The sequence below is a fragment of the Microcaecilia unicolor genome, chromosome 2, assembly GCF_901765095.1.
Source record: "Microcaecilia unicolor chromosome 2, aMicUni1.1, whole genome shotgun sequence".
Classification (NCBI taxonomy): Eukaryota; Metazoa; Chordata; class Amphibia; order Gymnophiona; family Siphonopidae; genus Microcaecilia; species Microcaecilia unicolor.
The window spans coordinates 398,388,363-398,412,602 of NC_044032.1; the positions used below are offsets into that span (position 1 = coordinate 398,388,363).

The following is a 24,240-nucleotide window of genomic DNA, read 5'->3' on the forward strand; positions in this document are numbered from 1 at the left end:
TCACATGAGAACTGCGCAGTGGACCATAGCTTCCCAGTGGTGTCAAGCCATGGGGAACCTAGAGGATGTAATCTGAGTTCCGCCAGAGCTGGTTCAGTCCCTACTCTTATGGGCAATTCAATCCATTTTGACTCTGGGACTCCCATTCCAAATTCTACGTCCCATGAGAGTGCTGGCGAAGGATGCATCCTGCCGAGGGTGGGGAGCTCATTTAGACTAGCTTGAGGTGCTTGATCAGTCCAGAAAACAGATCTCCAAATCAACCTTCTGGAGCGCTGGGCAATTTGGAATGCTCTAAATTCTTTCAGGGATCAGCTGAACAATCAAATTGTACTACACGAACAGGTATGGGGACATTGGATCATGCCTTCTATGTCGGGAGGCCATACGGATGTGGCGGGCACACTAGCATGGGATGCTTCTGAAGGCCACTTACCTGGCAGGAAAACTCAACAGTCTGGCCAACATACTGAGCAGGATCATGCAACTGCATGAGTGGCCCCCTCAGCATGGGCGTTGCCTGCAAGATCTTCCGAACATGGGGCACCCCATTGGATCTCTCAGTTTTGTTCCAGGCTCCATATGAAGCACCCCATCCAGCCACTTGCACAGTTACAGGACCTCAGTGTTTTGACACAGAAGATAAAGGCCCCATTCAAGTACCTGGCCTTTGGTGGTATTAAATATCCATCCTGGAAGGTACAGTAGTGTTTTGATTGTGTTTAGTTCAGCCTGAGGAGTTGTTGAGCTGCAAATCTTGACTTATCTACTGCTTATGAAATTTCATCATGACAGGATGGTGCTATGTATAGTATGCATCTTAAGATTTTGCCTAAAGCTGACTAAATACTGTTCTTACAGAGTGCATTACAGGTGTTCTTTATTTGTTCCAGCAGAGTTTGATACAATGCCTCAAGTGGTATAAATGTGGATGTTTTTGTAAAATTTATTTTTAAAATGTGTTCCATGCCTCTTGTATATTATTCTAAAGTCAGAAAGTGCTTTTAAGCCAAACATCATACTATCTAGATCAGTGGTTTTCAACCCAGTCCTCAGCAACCACCTGGCCAGTCGGGTTTTCAGGATACCCACCATGAATATGCAGGATAGATATTTGCATGCAGTGGAGGATGTGCATGCTAATACATCTCATGCATATTCATTGTGGATATCCTGAAAACCTGACTGGCCAGGTGGTCCCCGAGGACAGGGTTGAAAACCACTGGTCCTAGATAAAGGCTTTTGTTCACCGAGGTAAGCCATCTTTTACTGCTGTAATCTTATTAGGGCATTGTAACCTCTCAAACCTGTTTTTGAAAAAATAAAATTGTGTTTCTTGTAGCCTGTCCACTCACTGACCACAGAGAAGATCACCAAAAAGCCAATTCCTGATGAACATCTTATTCTTAAGACAACATTTGAGGCCCTCATTCAGAGGTGTCTGTCATCAGCTTCAGATCCGGTATGTGGGATATATTTTTTATTTACGACGTTTGTATCCCACATTAGCCTGAGTAGAACTCAGGTTCAGTGTGGCTTACTTTATAATTAGAAAAGCATGAACATGTTCAAATATATTAACAGAAAGTAAAATACATCATATGTTAGACCAGTAAAACTTGAGTTAGAAACAGGTGTAATTAAATACTTAGTTTTTTAAGCTAGACAATTGAGGAGGAAGAAGTTAGAGGGCTAGGATTAACTGGAATAGACAACAGTAGTGGAAGGTAGGATGAGGTAAAAATTATGCCATGAGTTTATTTGAGAAGAGTGCTTATTTCCTTAGAGGCTAGACCAGTGGTTCCGAAACCTGGAGGCACCCCAGCAAGTCAGGTTTTCAGGATTTCTACAATGAATATTCATGAGAGAGATTTGCATGCAGCGGAGGCAGTGCATGCAAATCTCTCTCATGAATATTCATTTTGGGTGTCCTGAAAACCTGACTGACTGGGGTGCCTTCAGGACCAGGTTTTGGAACCACTGGGCTATACCGAAGAAGTGAGTTTTTAGTAGACTTCGGAATGACAAATAATCATCGGTGCATTTGATGGTTTTAGGTAAGGAGTTCCAAATTTTAGTGCCTTGATATGAAAAGTTAGCAGTATAGATTGTTTTGTAGGTTACTTTCTTACAATTTGGGAAATGTAAGAAAAGATATTCTCTAGATGATTTAGAGGCTTTAAAGTGAGGGTAGTTCAATGAGGTTGTTCATGCATATTGGGGCTTAACCATATGAAATTTGGTGAATGCCTTTGTACATGCATAACTTGTTTTGTTCCTTCACAAAAAGGATTTTACTCTGTGAAGGAATGTCACTGCACATGACATTTACTTGCAATTAAAAATAGGTTCTTATTAGCTTTAATAAACATTGGAAAGTCTGTTAGGTTTATGCCATAGGCTCTTTGGATTTAGTTAGACCTAGGTGAGACTTCCATCTTGGATTCTGGGTGCTCGAACTTGGCTGCCGGGTGTTACTGAAATAGCACTCTGAGCCATTGATTGAAGAGCTAAGTCAGACACCTTTGCTAGCTTTTATTCCAAGTAGTTGGCAAATGGCAGCAATGGAAGTAATTATTGAAATGTGTTGTGCAGCTGAAAGCAGGAGGCTAATTCAACTTTTTGTCCCATGCATGCAAGAAAAAGTTGGAGAAAATCAGGGAGGTTTGTTAAACTACCATAAATGAATAATCATCTTTACAAGATCAAAAGAGGAGCAAGCCTCACGTAATCGTGAGCAATGAAATAAAAAAAATGAGGTGAGTCCAAAGAGGATATTGAAGGATATTGTAAATAAAGCTGAAAGACGACCCGACATGAACTCTAACTGGTCGAACAGATACTTCAGCATTTTAGCAAAATTGAGGATTCAATGAACTGAATGTTGACAATATTCTTTTGTTAGATGTTTTGTCATAACATTAGAGATTGACCAGACCCCTGAGGTAGGCCTTTGTGCCGAAACACGGCTGTGTTGGGTCATTTTTCAGCTTTATTTACAATAAAGATTCTTCAGTATCCTCTTTGGACTCGCCTCACTTTTTTGTTTCTATGTTAATCTTGATCGTGTCCTGTGGTAACAGTCTACAACTTAATTATGTGAGGCATTAAAAAATTGCATTCTCTGAGGGCAAGCAGGACAGAGAAATCCTTGTCCATGTGTGGCACCTGACAGAGCCATGTGCAGAAACTTTCTCCAGCCCTGAAGACACTGTGCAAACGGAACAACTACCACATTGCTGGTGGCCGATGGGGAGTTCATTCTTATTACCATTAGTCTGAGGCAATGCTTAAAGTACAAGCAAATCTCTCTGATTAAGTTTGTTTTGTATGCAGCCATCAGTTCCTTCTTTGAGAAACATTCACATTTCTTTGGACATGTGAATGGCATGGTGCATACTATTTTTTTTTTGTCTATTTACAGGTTTATGTAGGGTTTTTCTCTCTATAGCAGCTGCTTTTCCAAAACATTAATCTATACATTACTCTGGGAACCCCCTTTCTTTAAACCTCTTCGTCATATCCTTAAATCTTACAGTGTAAATTTTAGCATCTAAGCAGAGTCTCTAAAGTCTTAAAAATTGACTGTAGGGCAAGTTCAACTTCAAGGATTTGATATGACAGCTCTGGTAGTCTAGTAATTTATTTACATTCATTGGTTTCCCATCTTTGTCATCTGGAAGGGAACAGTAAGCGAACTAAATTATTTTTATGCATGGATAAGTGGTCTAGACAACAGTCTTAAGTTTCAGATGCATTTTGATATACAGATTGAAAAGATAGTATACACCATGCCGTTCACTCACAAGTCCAATGACGTAGTTAAAGTTCTAAGGAAGCATTGGTATGTGATCCAGAATCTTGAATGCTTCTGAAAGAAGGAACTGATGGTTGTATACAAAAGAAAATGTAATCTGAGAGATCTGCTTTTACCTTCAGCATTGTCGCAGATTAAAGGTAATAAGAATGAACTCCTTACTGGCCACTATCAGTGCATAGTCAATATGAACACCAATGTAGTATTCATCCAACTACTGGAGAGAAGTTTGTTTTGAAGCACTTCTAAAACTGTAAAACTGTTGCAGTGGTGTATGTTGCAGTATGCCCATGTGGTCTGCTGTACATGGGAAAAACTAAAAGAAAATTGAACATCAGGATCATGGAGCATAGGAGTGTGATCAGAGAAGACAAGCTAAGACAAGCCTTTGGTTGACCGCTCTATCCAAAGTGGACATTCCTTTGAGGACTTCAGATTTTCTGAACTAGCAGTTCCTAGGAAATCATGGAGAGGGGGAGATCTAGACACACTTCTACAAACTGAACCAAGATTCATTTTTATTTGAAATAATTTTTATGAAGCGTGATAGCAAGAAACAATTGCACAGATCACAGGTCATGAGTACCTTCTGACCCCGCTGTCCTATTGAGAGATTCCAAGAATGATTCCAAACATTTTCTCCCTTTACCCCACCCCTTCCCTCCCTCTCTCCCTCCCCCCACCCACCCCTGTGCTGCATGGAAGCTGGGCTGTCCTTCAATGGAATATCCGATTTCTAGCGGCACGCTGCAAAGTAGAACCAGAGCGCTCCCAACAGCGGCGAAAACGTCTGCCTGAGGACGAGGAGGCATCTGAAAAAATCTGAGCCTCCATAGTCAGCAGAGAAGTCATTTGCATCCGCCAAGATGAGAAAGCAGGGGTCGCGGGCTCCCTCCACTGTTGCAGAATAGTCTTTTTTTGCCATCAGTACCAGTCTCCGGAAAAAATCCAAGAGGCCCGGAGGCGTGGGTGTAGGTAATTGATAGTCTTCAAACATAATCTGGGGGCCTTTATGGTGGATACTTGGAATGCCCTCCCGCGGGAGGTGGTGGAGATGAATTGTTCTTTGGTATTTTGGTTTGTACAATTCTGGAGACCACGTCTTCGAAAAGATATAAACAGGATGGAGTCAGTCCAGATGGTGGCTACTAAAATGGTCAATGGTCTTAGTCATAAAGCATATGGGAACAGACTTAAAGATCTCAATATGTATACTTTGGAAGAGGGGCAAGAGACTCATCTATTACGGACAAGTGAGAAGCTGGTCCAGCATCAGGGAGTTCCCAACTACAATTTGGGAGTTAAAGAAAGGGGAGTACTAGTTGAGGTTTTGAGGGTTCAGCGGGATGAGGGGGGACGGTTTCTGTTAGTGTTGGCTAGGGTCACTGGGCGGGTTTATATGTTGGTTAATATCTATGCCCCCAGTATTGGTCAGGGTGCCCGTTTAGATCAGTGTATTCACGATATTTTATATGCTCAGGATGGTGGGTGGGATGCACTAGGGTGGGAGGGATAGGTCATACGGTACAGCGAATAGGAGGATAGTTGGAGGAAGACTAACCCCCACAGCATGAAATTATCAGGGGAGGTGTTGCCAGAGGCTTTGTGGGAAGGCCTAAAGACTACTATGTGGGGTCATTTAACAGGTATATTGGCCATTAGGAAATGCCAGAGGCAAGTTGAAGAGCGGAGGCTAAAGCTAAGGGCAATATGGAATGTTCTAAAGGCATTCAGAGATTGGTTGTCTAACAAAGTTATCCTAGTTCAAACTGACAATCAAGTAGCCATGTTTTATGTGAACAAACAGAGAGGAACAGAATCATATATCCTTTGTTGGGAGATTGTTAGAATGTGGAAATGGGCCGTTTTTCACAAGGTGTCCCTCAAGGCTACATATTTGGCATGCAAGGACAAACTGAGTCATCTTCCTTTTTGAGTGGTTGTGAGCTACAACGTCGCTCACAAGATTTTTTTTGAGAATGAGCACCCCCTCAATAGAAAGTGCCCCAGTTCTACTGCAGGATGGGGACACTTGGCAAACTAACTTCAGTTTCCTTTCTCCTTTACTGAGGAGAAGGTTTTCTGTATGTGTATCTTCCGATTCCCCTCATAGCAGGACTCTTCTGAAGTTTAGACAAGACCATGGGACCATGATTCTAATAGCTCCTGTTGGGTGAGACAAATCTGGTTCCCCCTTCTGTCCAAAGTTTTCCCAACATTAATCATGCAAACACAGGGGACATTGTTGCATGCCATCATAAAGTCCCTAGCCATCACAGCTTGGTTGTTGAAAGGTTAACTTTGGTTTTTTTTTAGCTTGCCTGATAGTTTTTCTCAGGTCTTGCTAGCTTTCAGAAGAGATTCTACTAGGTGGTCATACATTTTTAAATGGAAGAGGTTATACTGGGGGTTTTTTTTCACCTTCAGTGGGATGCTCTTCTATGTGTCTGTCATCGCTTTGGTAAACACATTTCCCTAGAGTACTCTTGAGATTATCCCCTTCCACCTTCATCTCATGGCCCTGTGTTTTGTTGAAAGAAACCTGCTTCTGTGCATGTATTCCTTAGAAGTATCTAATTTTCTCAGTAACTGAGTTGTCATACAAGCTATCAGGAATAATAATAGCTGAAATTCATACCAATAATATTTTTTACATGGGGTGGAGTTGAACATAAAAGCATAGAGAGGAAAAAAGGAACGAAAGTATATAGTAAAAATAAATTAAAGTACACAGTGATAAGAGCCAGTTTTCTCATGTACAGATCAGACTTAACCTGACATCTACCCCTCTATTATGCTGAATTTATATTCTATCATTGCTGTTACTTTAATGTTACCGAACAGAATGCTGTTTTAATTTCCTTTTAACTAGTATTCCTTAGTTTAGTTCCTGGATGAATTGCTCCAACTCCCCAGAATTATGGACTTCGTTTAATGGAAATAATTATATGTTATGATCTTTAATTTGCTTCCTAAGTTTTTGATTTCATTTTTCTGAGCAAAAGGATTCTCGTGTATATATTTAAAAATTTCAATAAATAATTTTTTTTTTTAAAGACAACCTGTTTTTGCTAAGTGTTCAAAATTGTTTTAGAAATCGAGGGTGAAAATAAAAATTTGAGCAAAAATGGGTTAAGCCTTAGGTTACCAGTAAACACAATCTGGAAGTATTTTTTAACTAACATTTCTTTTTCTTCTCTTTTACAGCAAACCAAGAGGAAATTAGATGATGCAAACAAGCGACTGGAATCCCTGTATGATAAACTTAGGGAGCAGACAGTAAGTTTAAAATAGTGTGGTAATTTTCAGCTTAAACTGTTTTCAATAAGGGTTTGTGTAATGACAAAAAATACTGCCATTTAAGTATCTTGAAACCAATTTTATAAACTAGTCTAACAAGTTTACTGCTATGTGTTTACTGGAATTACTCTGAACTTATCTATGTGTTCATTCATTGCAGTTTTAAGGTCTAGGTTTTACTGCATACTATACTGAAAGAGGAAATCTTGCTACAAATAATCGTGTATATGGTATGCATTTGGTGTAATCCAGAGTCCCTTTCTAGTTAGGTGTAAGCGAAGAAAAAATAATCAGATCTTTTTTAGGCATTTGCCAGATTTTCTCCCTGATTTTCAGATGTTTTTCAGTTTATCTTATAGAATTTTTACTGTATGCATATTGACAGTATGCATGTTAATTCATAGATTAATGCATGTTAAATCAATAGAAGGCACTATAATTGACATACTAATGAACTAAATGCATTGCTAACAATTTATTTAATGGAGGGAAAGACGTCAAAAGTCCACGCTTGGCAACAAAACTTAAGTTTTCTAAGTGTTGACAACTTTTAGACTCTAGTATTATCATTGGTCCAAATCATCCATATTTTTTATGTGATTCAAGTGATTTCTTAATCACTTGAATCACATACAAAATGTGGAGGATTAAAAGTCGCCGGCACTTAGAAAAAGGTTCTGCTGCTGAGCATGGGCTTTGTAAGTGTACTTTATTCATCAAATATACACAGTGGAAAGAAAAAAATGATGGAAAGACCAAAAATGTTCCTAATTGATGTCACTCACCAAAGAGCAAATCAGTTTTTCTTGTACAGGATAATCAGATCAACAAATATGACGTACCAAGATGCTGACTGAAAGGTTTTAAAATATCCACCCGTAGGCAACACAGCTATGGCAATGCAAGTTTGACTTGTAATTTGGCTCGCATATTAGAAAAAAAATGTTCTTTATAGTTTTAATTTTCAATTTTCCAATAAAATTCTTAATTTCAATCTTACTCCATCATTAGTCAGCCTTTATAGTTATGCCACTACAGGGTAGTCACGTGACCTTACCCAGAATGACTGCATAGTACTTGCTCTCCTGCTAGCATTTTTCTTTTTTCACCTTTATTGCTTTTCTCAGAGATTTCAGCTACTGAGAGACAGTACGAATGACCATGGCTAATAAATCCATGAAGAACGATCATTCATTCACTGTGCAGTCTGCTTCCAAGAGATCTAAACAGGATCCTAGCATACATGAGAAGGGCATGATTGTACCTTTGTCTTTGATAAAATGGATAAAATTGCTGAAGACATCAAATCTTTCCATGAATTAACTTTAAATGCTAACTCAAACTTGAAACGTTATAGCATGATATTGAAGATTTATCAAATCAGATGCGTAGAAGTAACCTTTGCCTTTTATGCTTACCTGAAAATACTGAAGGTAAAATTATGTTGTGATTTCTTCCACTTTTTTGACTACTTTGCTGAAATTGCAGCCGGAAGTAATGCTTGATATAGAACATGCTCACTGTATTGCTCAACCTCAGCTTGGAAAGAACTTTCCCCAACCGATAATAATTAAATTTCTTAGACATACTCAAGTCACGATGATACTGGAGGCTGCGCGTTCTATGCCATCTGTAATCTATTGAAGGCTCTAAGATTATTATAACACCAGACTTCTCCTACTACTACTACTATTTAGCATTTCTATAGCGCTACAAGGCATATGCAGCGCTGCACAAACATAGAAGAAAGACAGTCCCTGCTCAAAGAGCTTACAATCTAATAGACAAAAAATAAAGTAAGCAAATCAAATCAAATCAATTAATGTGAACGGGAAGGAAGAGAGAGGAGGGTAGGTGGAGGCGAGTGGTTGCAAGTGGTTACGAGTCAAAAGCAATGTTATAGAGGTGGGCTTTCAGTCTAGATTTAAAGGTGGCCAAGGATGGGGCAAGACGTAGGGGCTCAGGAAGTTTATTCCAGGCGTAGGGTGCAGCGAGACAAAAGGCGCGAAGTCTGGAGTTGGCAGTAGTTTATAACTCTGCGCCTTCACAAGAAATATGCTACTAATCCACTTCTCAAGATAACACACACCCTACTATCCAAATTTGATGATACTTTAAAAATACCCTGGTCTAATATTTTACGTTGGTCTAATACTTTATATCTAACTTTATGGCAGAACCCATCTTTTCTAACAGACAAAAAACAAATCTCTTGGTCTCACTGGCAACGTATAGGCATCTCAGTGCTTTCATTAATCTGTCAGATTTCACTTGGAAAACTTTTTATGATAGGCATAATGAGTATTTCTTACCTCATTCACAATTCCATCAGTGTTTGCAAATATGCTCTATGCTTAAAAAGTGCAACCGTTATATTAAGGATTGCTCTCACACTACAGAGCTCCTTACTATTTGCTCCCAATTGCATAATACTGGGCATATTGCGTCTTATATTTATAAATATTTCAAATCTCAGATGCAACAGAGTTGTTCTGGTTAAGTAAACGCTGGGAAAGTGAACTTTCACAATCCATGTCTGATTCTACTTGGGACGTTTTGGAAACTACATTTAAAAGTTTTAAATCTTCTTCTGTAGTACAATCTATGTTGTTGTTTTTTTTATTCATAGCTCTTACTGGACCCCCTTAAAATCTCATCACATTGACTCTTCCATTCAACCCACATGTTGGTCCTATAAAAGTCTACATGGCTCGTTTAAATGCATGCTATTTGATTTGTGCCTTCATTCAATCATTCTTGACTGATGTATTGTTTCTATTTGCAATTTTGCTGTTCCTCTTGAATATAAATATCTGCTCTTTAGAGGTAACTGTTTCAAAAATATTCTCAAGGAAAATGTCTGTCTAGTGCTAAACATGTTACTTACTTTTGTATTCAAGGTGATCTTTGCTTCCAAGTCAAGCTACTCATACTCACTGGTGGAACTTAATTTGTACCTCTTATAAATATGAATCTTATAGTTCTAAATGATCAAAAGTGTCTATTAACTTTATGAAAATTAGTCAACTCTGTTGAAACATCTTGAAATGTGTTAATGTTGTATTGATAATACAAATAGCCATACTGTTTTGTACTATGTTTTCTTGAGGGGAGGGTTTATTGATTTTTCCTGGTTTGTTGTTTGTTCATTTTTTACAAAATAAATAAAAATTCCTAGACTAACAAAAAAAAAATGTTATGCCACTACAATTGTTTCCTGCCATTCAATTACCTTTTCAGAACTGCTGCAAACAAACAAAAAAAACAAAAACCACTTCAGTCCCTTTCTAAATAGCATTAAAAAGACATCCCCTTTTGGTGTAGGCACCCTAAAAGCCTTCCTCCTCCGTCTCCTTTTTCATCACGTTTACTCGGATATATCAGTGTAATCTTCTGTATTGATCTTAAGGAGTGATTAGGAATGTATTGATGCACACGTTCATGTAGGACTCCCCCCCCCCCCCCTTAAAGGTCAAGACCAACAGTTTAAACACACAATGCTCCTTAATTGGCATCCAGTGGAACTCTTAACAGAGGAGTCCCGCTGTCCTTTTTACTATGTCCCGTCGAATGCCTAACTAATATATTCTGAGCCATCTGTAATCTCTGTATATATTTTTTTTTAACATATTTTTATTATTTTCCATAAAGCCATCTGCAAGACATCATCCAATAATGCATCATAATACAAACAAAAATCCAAGATCTATTGCCATAAACATGTTCCCCAACTACCCTCTCCGTCCCCCCTTCCCCTCGCCAGGGTAATCTCTGTATTTCTACCATACATTTTAGCCTTCTCTATTAATTTGGCCTATTCATTTTCTCATATCACTTCAGGTTTTCATCTCATTTGAAACCATCCTCTACTGGTACAGCAGCATGCACCTTTATTCCACATCTCCAGGGTTTTCCTACCTTTTTTTTTTTTTTTTTTTTTTACTGTAAGCAAGTATTGAGGCTTAGAGGGCTTAAAATTATGGTGAAATGCTGACACAAATCTGAGGCAGGAGGATAATACGGTGCAATATTTGGACCGGCAGTATTGAATTGTTAGGAATTCAAAGTGAGCTTATATTAATAGGCAATGTCAAAAAAGCAGAAAATAAGCCCCAGCAATTGTTCCGTTTGGTAAAGCAACTGACTAGTAAGAGTGAATCCAATAATTGAATTGCTATGCCCAGCCTTTGACAGTATGTATAACCTGAAGAGTGAGGTGAGGGGAGTGGATGAAAGTGATGATTTAGAAGAGAGAGGGACCTTGTTAAGGCCCACTGAGGAACAAATACAGTGTGGAAGTCTTTCAGAAGTAGTGACCCCACTGGTGGTGTCTTAGGTCAAAGCCTGCTGCTTAGCAAAAGACCACCTGCCTATACAATTAAGTCTTGACTGAAGACAGGGTCCTGTTTTCTAAGCCGTGCTAGAGGTGCGTTAAAGTTTTTAGCGTGTGCTAACCTTGTAGATGCATATAATATTCCTATGGGTGTCTACACGGTTAGCGCCCGCTAAAAATGCTAGCGCACCTTAGTAAACAGGGCCCTTAGGGGGTCTTTTACAAAGACACGCTAGCATTGTTAGTGCACTAATGATTAGTGTGCACTAAACACTAGAGACGCCCATAGAAATATATGGGCATCTCTAGCGTTTGGCGCATGCTTATTCTTAGCGCGCACTAGAAACACTAGCGTGCCTTTGTAAAAGGACCCCTTACTGCTGTGTCCAGGCTAAGTAAGTTGGGAAGGAATATTAAGTAGGGAAGAAATCCTTGGGTAGATGCAAATGAAGGCTCATGGCTCAAATCCCAATCCAGGTTCCTGTTGAGCTGAGTATCTGAAGGAGCAGGATAACACTGCCAGGCCCACCTCATTCCCCCATTCCAAAATAAATTGCTGCATTTTTTTCAGATGGGTATTGGTCATATCATCCAAACTGTTGTTGGGTGTACTTTGCATTTATTCTTAACTTTTTTGTGTTTTTTTTGCCTTTTATTTCAGCTTTCTCCTACAATAATCAATGGCTTACACAACATTGCGAGGAGCATTGAGACACGAAACTACATGGAAGGATTGAATATCCATACCCATATAGTGAGCACTAGTAACTTCAGTGAGACATCTGCTTTCATGCCAGTACTCAAAGTAGTTCTCACCCAAGCCAATAAACTGGGTGTCTGAGGCAATGGTTCACAACTCTCTAATGATGCAGCCTTAGGAGAGTGTTAGTGCATTTGTGCACCATCAGGAATTAAATGGACTAAGAACCAGTTCTATTTGCATGTTTTAAATGGCATTGACCTATTTTCTGCATATTGACCGCAAGCCTGGGTTGAAACTTTTCCACATATTACTGTGTTTTATTTTCTTTATATTTTGAGGGGAGGGTGGCGAGATAATTAATTTGACTTTCTCAGAGGAGTGGTGACTCTAAATGGGTTTATTTTGTACACTATAACAGGAGTGAACCTCATTTTTTGAGGTTCGTTAGCTCTCTTCCATTTAATTCTGTATGCAGTCTTTTACTGTGTGCATTCATCAGTTTGTCACTTTGGTTCTTGTATGATCATGCTGTATGGAATGCAGTGTGTGCTACTTTTTCCTACCTTCTTTCTACCCCATCTAGGTCAAGGGCAAATATGATGAGACCCTCTATATGAAAAGGGGGAGTAGCATACCTTTCTGTTTTTGCCCTAATTAGGAAGTTGTTCTAGAAGAGTAATAATTGACTCTGCTTTGCACCAGTAATTTTGCATGCTGCCTCTAGAGATATACCAGCCTTAAACCTCTCTGAGATACAGGTTCCTGAATCAGGAATGGAAATCTAGGTCTACTTTTATGAGCTGGGATGATTCACAGTGGTCAGCACTCTCCTTACATATGGCTGCATTCTACAGATTACACTGTATTGCCAGTTTGACATACAGTTTTCTTAGCAAGTATTTAATGCAACCGTTTTTAATGCTACGGTGCATGACTAAAGAAGATAAACACATGTTGCTGTGTGTAAAGCAGAGCTTACAGCAAAGTTACTCACCCATCAAATCTGTATACACTCACTGTGAAGTGTATCCTGTATTTCATTTTCATAAGTCTCCAAAACAGTATATTCAGAATATTATGTAGTATACTTTGTTTTGCATATTGTTTTTATAGTTTCACCAGATTTGTTTGTGACTTTTTTCCTCATTCTATACAATGCCTAATTTGGCACAAGGAAAAATGATAGGAAATGGGAAAGAAAAGCAAATGCAATATTTTAAATAAACATTTTAATTTATTAATGTGTGTTGTCATGTAATTTAAAATAAAATATTGAATGGGAAACAGAAGATTGCTTTTCCCAGAAATTTAGAGCATATACTGCCTGTCACCACTAAAATTTAGTTTTCATATTTTGTGGTTTCTACATTTTGGCTGTTTTTAGGATGCAGGAAGATGCTTAGAATATGCTAGTATTTAAATATTATGCTTGATTTTCCTTTCTTTTAATTGTTATGCATTTGTTATGCTTTTGCTCTTAGGTATACTGATATTGTGACACAAGTAATCACATTTAGAATGAAATAACACCACATGTATCATCTTGCTAGAACTGTATGTATGTTTATTAACATTTTGTATACTGCCTGGTTATATGTGATCATGGTGGTTTACAGACTATAAATTAATTAAAATAAAAAGGAACTCTGTAATACATAGGATAGACCTCAACCATACATACAGCTTTTTAAAAAAATGTCTTTATTGAAATTTTAACAAGCAGATAAATCATACTTGAACAGAAAATAGGATTACACATAAAGTAATAGCACTAAACAGGTAATAAATTAACCTAATGAAGCAAACTGCTAAATTCTCTATGTAGTTCCCAACCACGGGATCCTTCTGAATATACAGAGAGAGCTAATTCAAAGGTAATTAATTTAAAGGAAAGGCCTAGTCACAATAACAATTGCATTTACTCCTGATCAAACAACTGGGATCTAGACAGAAGTTACATTTCTAACCTGAATGGGAAGCTTATTATCCAGAAATTGTTTAAGAAATACAGGGTCATGAAATATACATCTTACATTCTGAATTCTCTACCATTTTGAAGAACACAGGAGCGTAGTTCCAAAAAGGCCTTATTCCTACATTGAGTCTCTTTACTAACATCATAAAAACACCACATTCTTTGACCCTTACATAAAACTAATCTATGTTTGAAAAACAGTCAAAGAATTAGTTTTATCAACTTCAAACACAAAAGATACTAACAGTATGGCTCGAGTGTCCACTATATCTTGAGATGTTTCTAGCAGTTCTGATACATTCAAACTATCAGGCAATACTACCTCCAGATCCTCATTAAGGTTAGAACCTGCTTTAAATGCAGGTAATAGATCTTTATTGGACGCAAAGTCTCACTAGATAACCTCAAAATGTCCTACATATACATCTTAAAAAATTCTCTTGTGGAAATCATCAGGGCCTATACATACATCTTAACAACAATTTAATATACGCACACACAAAAAATAAGAGCTAAGAGAAATGTCATACATACACCATGCCTAGTTTCTCCCCCCACAACCCTAAAACATCAGGTAAGACATGCTTCAATGAAAAAATATGGAGCAATTGTATTGCACTATCTTCCATATTTAAGATTACAAGGCCGTTGTTAAAAATGGCAGTAATAATAGGTTCAATCTGAGCATCAGAAACGGTGTGCGTGAGGGCCTTAGATAACAGAAAATAATCAATTCTCGATAAGGAGTTGTTTACATGGGAATAAAAAGTGAAATCCTTAGTTAGTTGTAGGATTAAGTATTCTCCAGATATCCACCAGGCCATATTCTGACATAAGGCCCTTAACTAGATTAGTAGGATTGAGAATCTTTGGACTAGGTGTTTTTTCTATTATGGGGTCAATAACTTGGTTATAGTCCCCTGCAATGATGGTTGTGGAATATTTGCATTCTCTATTATCAATGTCTGCAAAGCTGCATAGAAATGTTTATCTCCAGAGGGAGGAGCATAAATAATCAGTGAGGTATGCATACCATCAATTTTAACATTAATTTTTAATAATGTGCCAGCATCATCTGAATATTGTGACACAATCTGTAAATTAGGGGTCTCATGGATTAATATGGAGAGTCTGCTCTTTTTCTTGATAGAGAAAAGAGAATATTTTATCCATTCAACTGAAACTTTTTTAGTGTCTTTCTTGTTCAAGTGTGTTTCTTTCAGAAACTTAATACCAGCACCCTTCTTCATAAGAAACTGCAGTCTCTTTCTGTGCTTAATTGGGTAGTTTAAACCGTTTACATTTAGACAATATAACAGTCAAGATTTAATGGGTTAATGTACTTGTATAGCAAAATATATACTGGTGAGTAAATGACAAAAAAATTAAAAAAAACCCTAGACACAGATACACTGAATTACAGCAACTAATCAGGTACACAATACTGGCATAGAACATCATTTATCACAGTACTCATAACTGAACTCCAGTGGGTGCAAGCACATGGTGCAGTGCATGAGAGCTCACACCATCTGCATGAATAGACATAATATGATTAATGTATTCATATTAATGTATAACTCTACAGGTTTGGTAACACGCCTTCCTTCTAAATTATAACAATATAATTATTTTGATAAAATCTACTATAATAAAATGCACCTCCAACGTTCTGAAGCTGACTCTGTGGCTTCAGTGAAGGGTTTGTAACGGTGTCACATCTCTCTCTGCCCCATCTCTCTCTGCCCCGCCCTTGTGTTAACACGTGATGACGTTGAGGGCGGAACAGTAACAGTGAAGGGATCGCTGGAGTTGCCAGGCAACAGTATGCCACATCAGACGCAGAAGGACCTATCAGAGGGAAGTGTATGGTAAGAAGGGAGGAGCATCAGGAAGGATCGCTGCACAGTTGGCAGGCAACGGTATGCCACGTCAGACGCATGAGGGATCTATCAGAGGGAAGTGTATGGTAAGAAGGGAGGAGCGTTAGGAGAAGGGGTCATTTTCTGTGCAGCACGACGCAGGAGAGGAACATCGCTGGAATGAGAATAACATTGTTCCTATGTGTTCAAAGTTTGGCAAAGGTATAAGGAACTTATCGCTGGGTGGCTGGAGGGGGGGGGGCAGGGGAAAGAGCAGAATCGCTGGGTGGCTGGAGGGGGGGGCAGGGGAGAGAGGAGAATTGCTGCATGGCTCGAGGGGGGCAGGGGATACAGGAGAATCGCAGGGTGACTGGAGGGGGGCAGGGGACACAGGACAATTGGTGGTTGGCTGGAAGGGGGCAGGGGAGAGCAGAATCGCTGGGTGACTGGAGGGGGGCAGGGGACACAGGACAATTGGGTGGTTGGAAGGGGGGCAGGGGAGAGCAAAATCGCTGGGTGGCTGAAGGGGGGACGGGAGAGAGCAGAATCGCTGGAGGGGGGCGGGGAGTGAGGAGAATCACTGCATGGCTCGAGGGGGGGCAGGGGATACAGGAGAATTGCTGGGTGGCTGGAGGGAGGGGGCAGGGGAGACTAGAATCGCTGGATGGCTGGAGGGGGGCAGGGGAGAGAGGAGAATCGCACCCAGTCTCACTGTCACACACACACTCGCACGGTGCTGCCAATCATGCAGAGGGGGGGGGGGAGGGGGTCCTTAGACCTGAGAGGGGGGGAGGGGATCCTGAGACCACAGAGGGAGGGGGGAGGTATCTCTCACACACACACTGTCTCTCTCACACACACTCTCTCACAGTCAGTGTCTTTCCCTCACTCTCACACAGTCTCTCACACTATGTCTCACACAGTATCACATTCACTCTCTATGTGTCACAGTCGGTCTCACACACACACTCGGTCTCATACACTCTCCGTCTCAGAGTCTGTGTATCGCACACACTCTCTCACACTCTGTCTCACACACACACACACACACTCTCTCACACAGTGTATTTGTGTGAAACACACAGTCACTGTGTCTCACATATGCACTTGCACACACACTCATTCTCACACACTCACACAGTCACTCTCACACACTCTTTTCAAACATACACCCAGGAAAACCTTGCTAGCGCCCGTTTCATTTGTGTCAGAAACGGGCCTTATTTATTAGTTAGGTATATTCAGATCAATAAGCTACCAGACATTATCAGCTATGATGCTTGTGTAATGCAGAAGTTACGACTTCACAGAATCCTGATCAATAAAAAGAACAGCCCGCCAGAGTTGAAATTATGTAGTCAGCGGTTTTGTTGACCCTGAGATTGTAGTTCTTCAATAAAGCATTGAACTACTGTGGTGGATGTCCAAATGCAACATAACCAAGAATTTCCAGTTTGCACCGCTACAGTCCTCTCATAATGATTACTTCCAACACCAGTGCGCTAGATGTAATCGGATTTCAGCAAAGTTTTTGATATGGTTCCTCACAGGAGGCTCTTAAATAAACCTGACAGGCTGGTTAGAATTCAGTGTGAACTGGATTAGAAACTAGTTGACGGACAGACACCAGTGGGTGGCAGGTAATGGAATTCACTTAGAGGAAGGAAAGATGAGTAGTGGAGTGCCTCAAGGATCGGTACTGGGGCTGATTCTGTTCAATATATTTCTGATCGACATTGCTGAAGGATTAAAAGGTAAGGTTTGCCTTTTTGTGGTTGATACAAAGATTTGTAATAGAGTGGACACCTCGGAGGGAGTAGAAGACATGAAAAGGGTTCTGAAAAAGAAGAATGGTCTAATGTTTGGTTGTTAAAACTGAATTCAAAGAAGTACAGAATTATGCATTTGGGGAGTAGAAAATCAATGGGAGGCTGATATGCACAGGCAGGGAGAGGGGCCTTGGGATGATAGTGTCTGAGGATCTGAAGGTGAGTAAACAGCGTGATACTAGAAGGATACTAGGTTGCATAGAGAGAGAAGCAGATGAAAGGTGATGTTGAATCCCTTGTATAAGTAGTTGGTGAGACCCCACTTAGAATACTGTGTTTAGTTTTGGAGGCCGTATCTTGCTGTAAAAAGACTTGAAGCAGTCCAGAGGAAGGCAACAAAATGGTATGAGGCTTGCACCAAAATTTGTATGAGAAGAGACTGGAAGACCTGAATATGTATACCCTAGAGGAAAGAAGGGACAGGGGAGATATGATACAGATATTTAAGTACTTGAAAGGTATCAATATAGGAACAATTTTTTTCCAGGGAAGGGTAAATGGTAAAACTAGAGGATATGAATTGAGGTTGGTAGACTTTAGATGGTGATGGTATTCAAAAAGGCGTGGGATGAACACAGAGGATCTCCAATTAGAAAATGGATGGTATTTTAAAAAAATGGCTGCATGTGTGTGGATTTGTCAAGTGGCGCTTAGATGGCACCTCTGCCTGTGAACTAAGACTAGTGCTAGGCAGACTTGTACGATCTGTGTTCCATATATGGCATTCTGGATTAGGATGGGCTAGAAAGGGCTTTGATAACAACTTCAGTAGCTGGAGCATGAGGACAGTGGCAGGCAGACTTATATGGTCTGTGCCCCGCAAATGACAAGACAAACTCAGTATGGAGTGGGCTTCAATGGCAACTCCAGTAGTTGGAATGTAAGGACAGTGCAGGATGAACATCTACAGTCTGTGTCCCAGAAACGCCAAAGAAAGATCCTGATCAAGTATTTTATATCGCATTCATTGTTGGCTTAATCATGAATTGATAATGAGTGGGAAAACTGGATGGACCATCAGGTCTTTATTTGCTGTCGTTTACTATGTTACCATTTGGTTAGCCCACCTTGACTTTTATCTTACTCAGGGTTCCTGATTTTAGACTGAAGACTGCTCCAAGAATATTTACTCCTATAAGGTGTTCATAAATCTTCTCCACGATCGATCAGTGCCAACTCAAACAATCAAGTTGCGATGTTCTATATCAACAAAGAAAGGAAAACTGGTTCCTTCATGTATGCAAAGAAACAGCAACAATCTGGGGCTTTCTGACTTCCAACCACATATAGCTTCATTTATTAGGATTTATATGCTGCCAAATCAAAAGTCTAAGCAGTTAACAGTAAATGTAAATAGCATCAAAGTTAAAATACATACACACACAAATTAATATCTATATACAAACACACAAATGAAAATTAACATAGTACTTCACAATTCAGCTCATGATGGACCAGTCCAAAAATGTATCCTCCAAGTCTTGGGTGTATAACCAGACCTTCAGTGTTCTACAGAAACGATGCATAAATCCATAGGCAACATGTTCTCCAAATATGGATCCTTCACACAAAAAAAGGCATGCAAACAACTAAAACTATGTTTAGTAATTTTCAAGAATGGATCTTTACAGAGTATGACCCTGGAAGTGCAAAGCTCTAAAAGGACAATGATCCTTCAGAGAGGTTTCCAGGGGTAAAAGTTATCAATAGAAATCAAACAAAATAAAGCATGGAAAAGAAAATAAGATGATACCTTTTTTATTGGACATAACTTAATACATTTCTTGATTAGCTTTCGAAGGTTGCCCTTCTTCGTCAGATCAGAAATAAGCAAATGTGTTAGTTGATAGTATATACCATAAACCATAAAGTTGTATTTCTCTGTTTATCACTCTCCTCTCAACTACCCACACCCATCCTGTTAGACTATCAATGAAATGAAATGCTTTGATGTACCCATGCATACATCCTACCCACCCCCCACCTTGCTAGACTGTCATTGAAATGCTTTGAAGCTTCACTTATATATACTATCAACTAACACATTTGCTTATTTCCGATCTGACGAAGAAGGGCAACCTTCGAAAGCAAATCAAGAAATGTGTTATGTCCAATAAAAAAGGTATCATCTTATTTTCTTTTCCATGCTTTATTTTGTTTGATTTCTATTGATAACCTTTAAGAGTGGACTAACACGGCTACCACACCTCTCTACTTAACAGGGGTAAAAGGAAATTCAACTTCAATACCTTAAAGACAAGAGAAAGAACCTAGAATTGTATCCTGGCACCAATTGACAACTGCAGTTGGGCCAACCATGAGCTATATGCTGCCTTAATTTAGCACCAGTAAGTAAACGATCCACAGAGTTCTGGATGTTTTGAAACATATGGATGAAGCAATTAAGGAAACTTTCAAACAGTATTCAAGGGAAGATAAGGGAATAATGGAAAACAGTCCAAAAATCATCCATGCAAAGATAGTCATGTAGTCTATATAAATAGCACTGTTTATAGGAGGACTTCTTAATGAGTTGCTTAATGTGTGGTCTACATGTCAACTGAGAATCCAACAGCAGTCCCAAAAACTGTATCTAAGGTACAATTTGTATCAAGTTAGTGTCTGGGCAAAAAAAGCAGCAGGTCTAGAACATAAAGATACTTGCATTTTCTTGTAATTAAGCATTGCTTTAGTAGAGACCAACCAGCTACAAACCTTTGTTATTACAACCCTCGGTTCAGACAAAGTGGTATGAACTTTATCTTGTAAGAAGGGTAAATCAACATCACTAGTGTCACAAAATGCCTAGCCACCAGCCTGGGGTTATCCTGCGGCCACTTAAAGGGTCTATCCCCAGCATAGCTCAGGTCCACCTGTACCTGCTGCTTGTGCTCTATACTAGCACCCTCCTTCCACTGACTGGGTCACAATCGCCTCTGGGCGAGTCTCCCACTCTCAAATTATCCCCAGTGATTTCTAGGTTACTGGAGGCCACACTCCCAGTGGTCCCACAGTTCCCAGAAAGCACTCACAGACCCAACACACAAACCACTAGGATTCTTTATCATTCCAGACAGGCAGAGTCAACAAACTGAAAATTGTTTATTGTCTTACAAATTGAAGAGTGAATCAGAAAAAATGCAATCAGCAAACAGTTACTCCAATTGGCCCAGTTGGAAAGCACTAGACATAGTGCATTTTACTACATGGCCTCAACTTTATGGAATTCTCTACCCTTAACGATTTGAAGGGAATTATCTTTAAAACATTTCAAATTGGCTGTCAAAGCTTTTTGAAGGTCAATTTTTCAGCAGGCCTGTGATACCTGATTTGGCTGATTTGGGCATCCCTCTTGGAATGTGTATATCTGCTTTATGTTGGTATGAGTGTTTGCCTTTACCATCTATCGATGTAGTTCCTTTCTTTGTGTTGTTAGCCTGTAATCCATCTTGGCCTGCATGGTCAGTAAGTCCTCAATAAGTAAATAAATGATATGGGTATAGAGTATAGGCAGCAAGGGACAACAACCCATGGAGGGGCATAATCGAACATGAATGCCTATCTCCATGGGCGTCTATGTCCGAAAATGTGTATGTGAAGAGGCGGGACAGACCGTATTATCGAAAAAATGGATGTTTTTCAGCTGGGCGGTTTTTTTTAGCGATAATGGAAACTAAAATCGCCCAGCTCAAAAACGTCCTAATCCGAGCCATTTGGTCATGGGAGGGGCCAGGATTCGTAGTACACTGGCCCCCCTGATATGCCAGGACACCAGCTGGGCACCCTAGAGGGTCAGTGCGGTGGACTTCAGAAAAAGCTCCCACATGCATAGCGCCCTTACCCAACCCCCTCCCCCAAAACCCACTACCCACAAATGTACAACACTACCATATCTCTTAGGGGTGAAGGGGCACCTACATGTGGGTACAGTGGGTTTTGGAGACCTCCCATTTACCAGCACAAGTGTTACAGGTAGGGGTGGGGTGGGCCTGGGTCCACCTGGCTGAAGTGCACTGCAGTACCCACTAAAAGTGCTCCAGGGACCTGCATACACGCAGGCCTCTAGGACTTGTTGCTGCTATATAACATTAGCACACCAGTTGACACCTGAAGCCTAATCTCTCTGAAAACGTCCTTTATTGGAATAAGCACGCTTACTCACAGTTAACTGCAGATCAGAGGTTGTGCCCCACTGGCAACGAGTCTCCCTGGTACTGAGATGAGCAGTAGGTCAGAGCTGGCAGAATGGTGTACAATTCCCTCTTTCAGTCACATTCAAAGTAAGAACTAAGTTCTGTAACGTGGCTAACATGTGAAAGGGATCTAAAACTGTTACAAAAGTGGCCACTACCTCATGGACTACCGGAAACAAAACAGGACACACTCTGACCCAGTAAGCAGGGGGGAAAGCACCATGGGAGTAGAGCTTACCAACTACCAACATCTTGAGCATTTGCCACAAGCTAGTGAAATCACGGAGCCCAAATCCCTACACCCACATAACAGAAAAGGTGTCACACTCACCCGAGAGCCACATCAGAACCAGGGAAAGGCTGTCAGAGGATAGAACACATTCTGCTGTCATGGAAGTGGGTACGGCATTTGAGGCTGGCATAAAGGCTGGAAAAAAAGTTTTTAAAGTGGGGGTTTTTTTTGGTGGGAGGGGGTTAGTGACCACTGGGGAGTCCGGGGAGGTCATCTCCGATTCCCTCCAGTGGTCATCTGGGCAGTTGGGGCACTTTTTGGGGACTTGTTCGTGAAAAAAAAAGGGTCCAAAAAAAGTGACCCAAAATCGCGGTAAAAATGCCTTTTTTTTTTTCGATTATCAGCTAAAGACACCCATCTCTCCTTGGCCGATAACCATGCCCCCGACACGCCCCTGTCAACTTTACCTGTTTCCGCGACGGATTGCAGTTGGAAACGCCCAAAATCAGCTTTCGATTATACCGATTTGGGCGCCCATGGGAGAAAGACGCCCATCTCCCGATTTGGGTCACAATATAGGCGTTTTTCTCTTTTGATTATAAGCAGGATAGTGGCCCAAAATGCATCTATACTGGCACACCATCCCCACCTTTTTAAAACAGTGCATCTTAAGTCCTGCTCTGAACTTTGGATAGGACAGCTCAGTACACAGTGGGAGGGGGAGGGTTCCAATAGTAGGGGGACCACTCAAACAACCCCAGATTGGCGCATGAATTCCAGCCGGGTATGAGAGACCGGGGGGGGGGGGGAATAAATACACGGCCATCTTGTAAACAATGAAGGGTTCATCCTGGTGTATGTGGGATTGTGATTGATGAAAAGTATGCAGGAGTGCCAGAGAGTAGAGACTTGTGTGCCAATGTAAACAGTTTAAATTAGATAATTGCAAAATTGAAACGTTCAGACACCCTTAGCAGATATTTGGGTCTGTTGACTCTGGATTTACTTTTGCTCCGAAGTTTTGCACAGCACACCCCTGAACTTTGAGGGAATGGAGCTCTCTGTTTATATGTGGTTTGAAAACTGTACATGTCCACATAACTGAAACATCTACCATCCATGATAGCTTTCTGATTCCTTGTTGAGTCCTAGTAGTGAGATGATACTCCTGAGCTGTCCCCGCCCCCAACTACATGATGTCACTGCTTAAATTGATGACCGTGCCTGAACTAGTCCTTATCACTGAAATGACATTTGATGTGCTGACTCTGGCTAGTAAACTGACCATTCATAGCTTATCCTTAGCAGTAAAGCACCTCTTTCAAAGTCAGGCCCTAGTTGTTAGACTGTGCACCTAGAGAAGGATTTTGGTGGTAGGACAGCACTTCTTGAGCTGGACCCTAGTATGATCTGTGGTTAGAGGTTATGGATTTTAGATAAGTCCTGGATTGTTGAACACAACTGAAAAGACATGATGTTTCTGCTGTGATTTAGGAAGATATTTTCTACACCACAGGAAATATAGCAGAGGTGCCAAACTCTTATCCTGGAGGTACACAATGGGAACTGATTTTCGGGATATCTAAGTGGAGGAACAGTCTAATGGCTAGTGCAGTGGCCTGAGAACCAGAGGAACTGGGTTTAATTCCCACTGCAGCTCCTTGTGACGATGGACATTTAACCTTCCATTTTTCCCAGGCACAAAATAAACACTGATATATAATATGCAAACCGATTTGATTGTAACCACAGAAAGGAAGTACATCAAATTCCATCCCCACCCCTCATGTTCCATAAATATTCAGAACATTTATCTTCATTTGGCTGGTTTAAGGACAAGGTTAATTTGCCTTCTTTGGTTAGTATGAAAACCAGACTTATTTGTGGCTGTTGAGGACTATAGAACAGAGGAACTCTGATATAGAAGTGTGTGCACATTTCAGTGTGGGAGTTGGCTATACTGCTATTGAAAGGTTGCTGCTGGAAATGATGAGGT

General features: G+C 40.3%; 1 protein-coding gene across 7 annotated transcripts in view; it reads left to right on the forward strand.

Moving 5' to 3' along the window:
* SEC31A (SEC31 homolog A, COPII coat complex component) overlaps positions 1-13,394 on the forward strand; it is a 213,265-nt gene extending 199,871 nt beyond the window's left edge. For all 7 annotated transcript variants that reach the window (XM_030190615.1, XM_030190616.1, XM_030190617.1 and 4 more), the window contains 3 exons: positions 1,343-1,462; positions 7,025-7,096; positions 12,112-13,394. In XM_030190615.1, coding sequence (XP_030046475.1) covers positions 1,343-1,462; positions 7,025-7,096; positions 12,112-12,291 — 372 coding nt within the window. In that variant the 3' untranslated portion in view covers positions 12,292-13,394. The remainder of the gene's footprint in view (positions 1-1,342; positions 1,463-7,024; positions 7,097-12,111) is intronic.
* Positions 13,395-24,240: the final 10,846 nt, after the last annotated feature.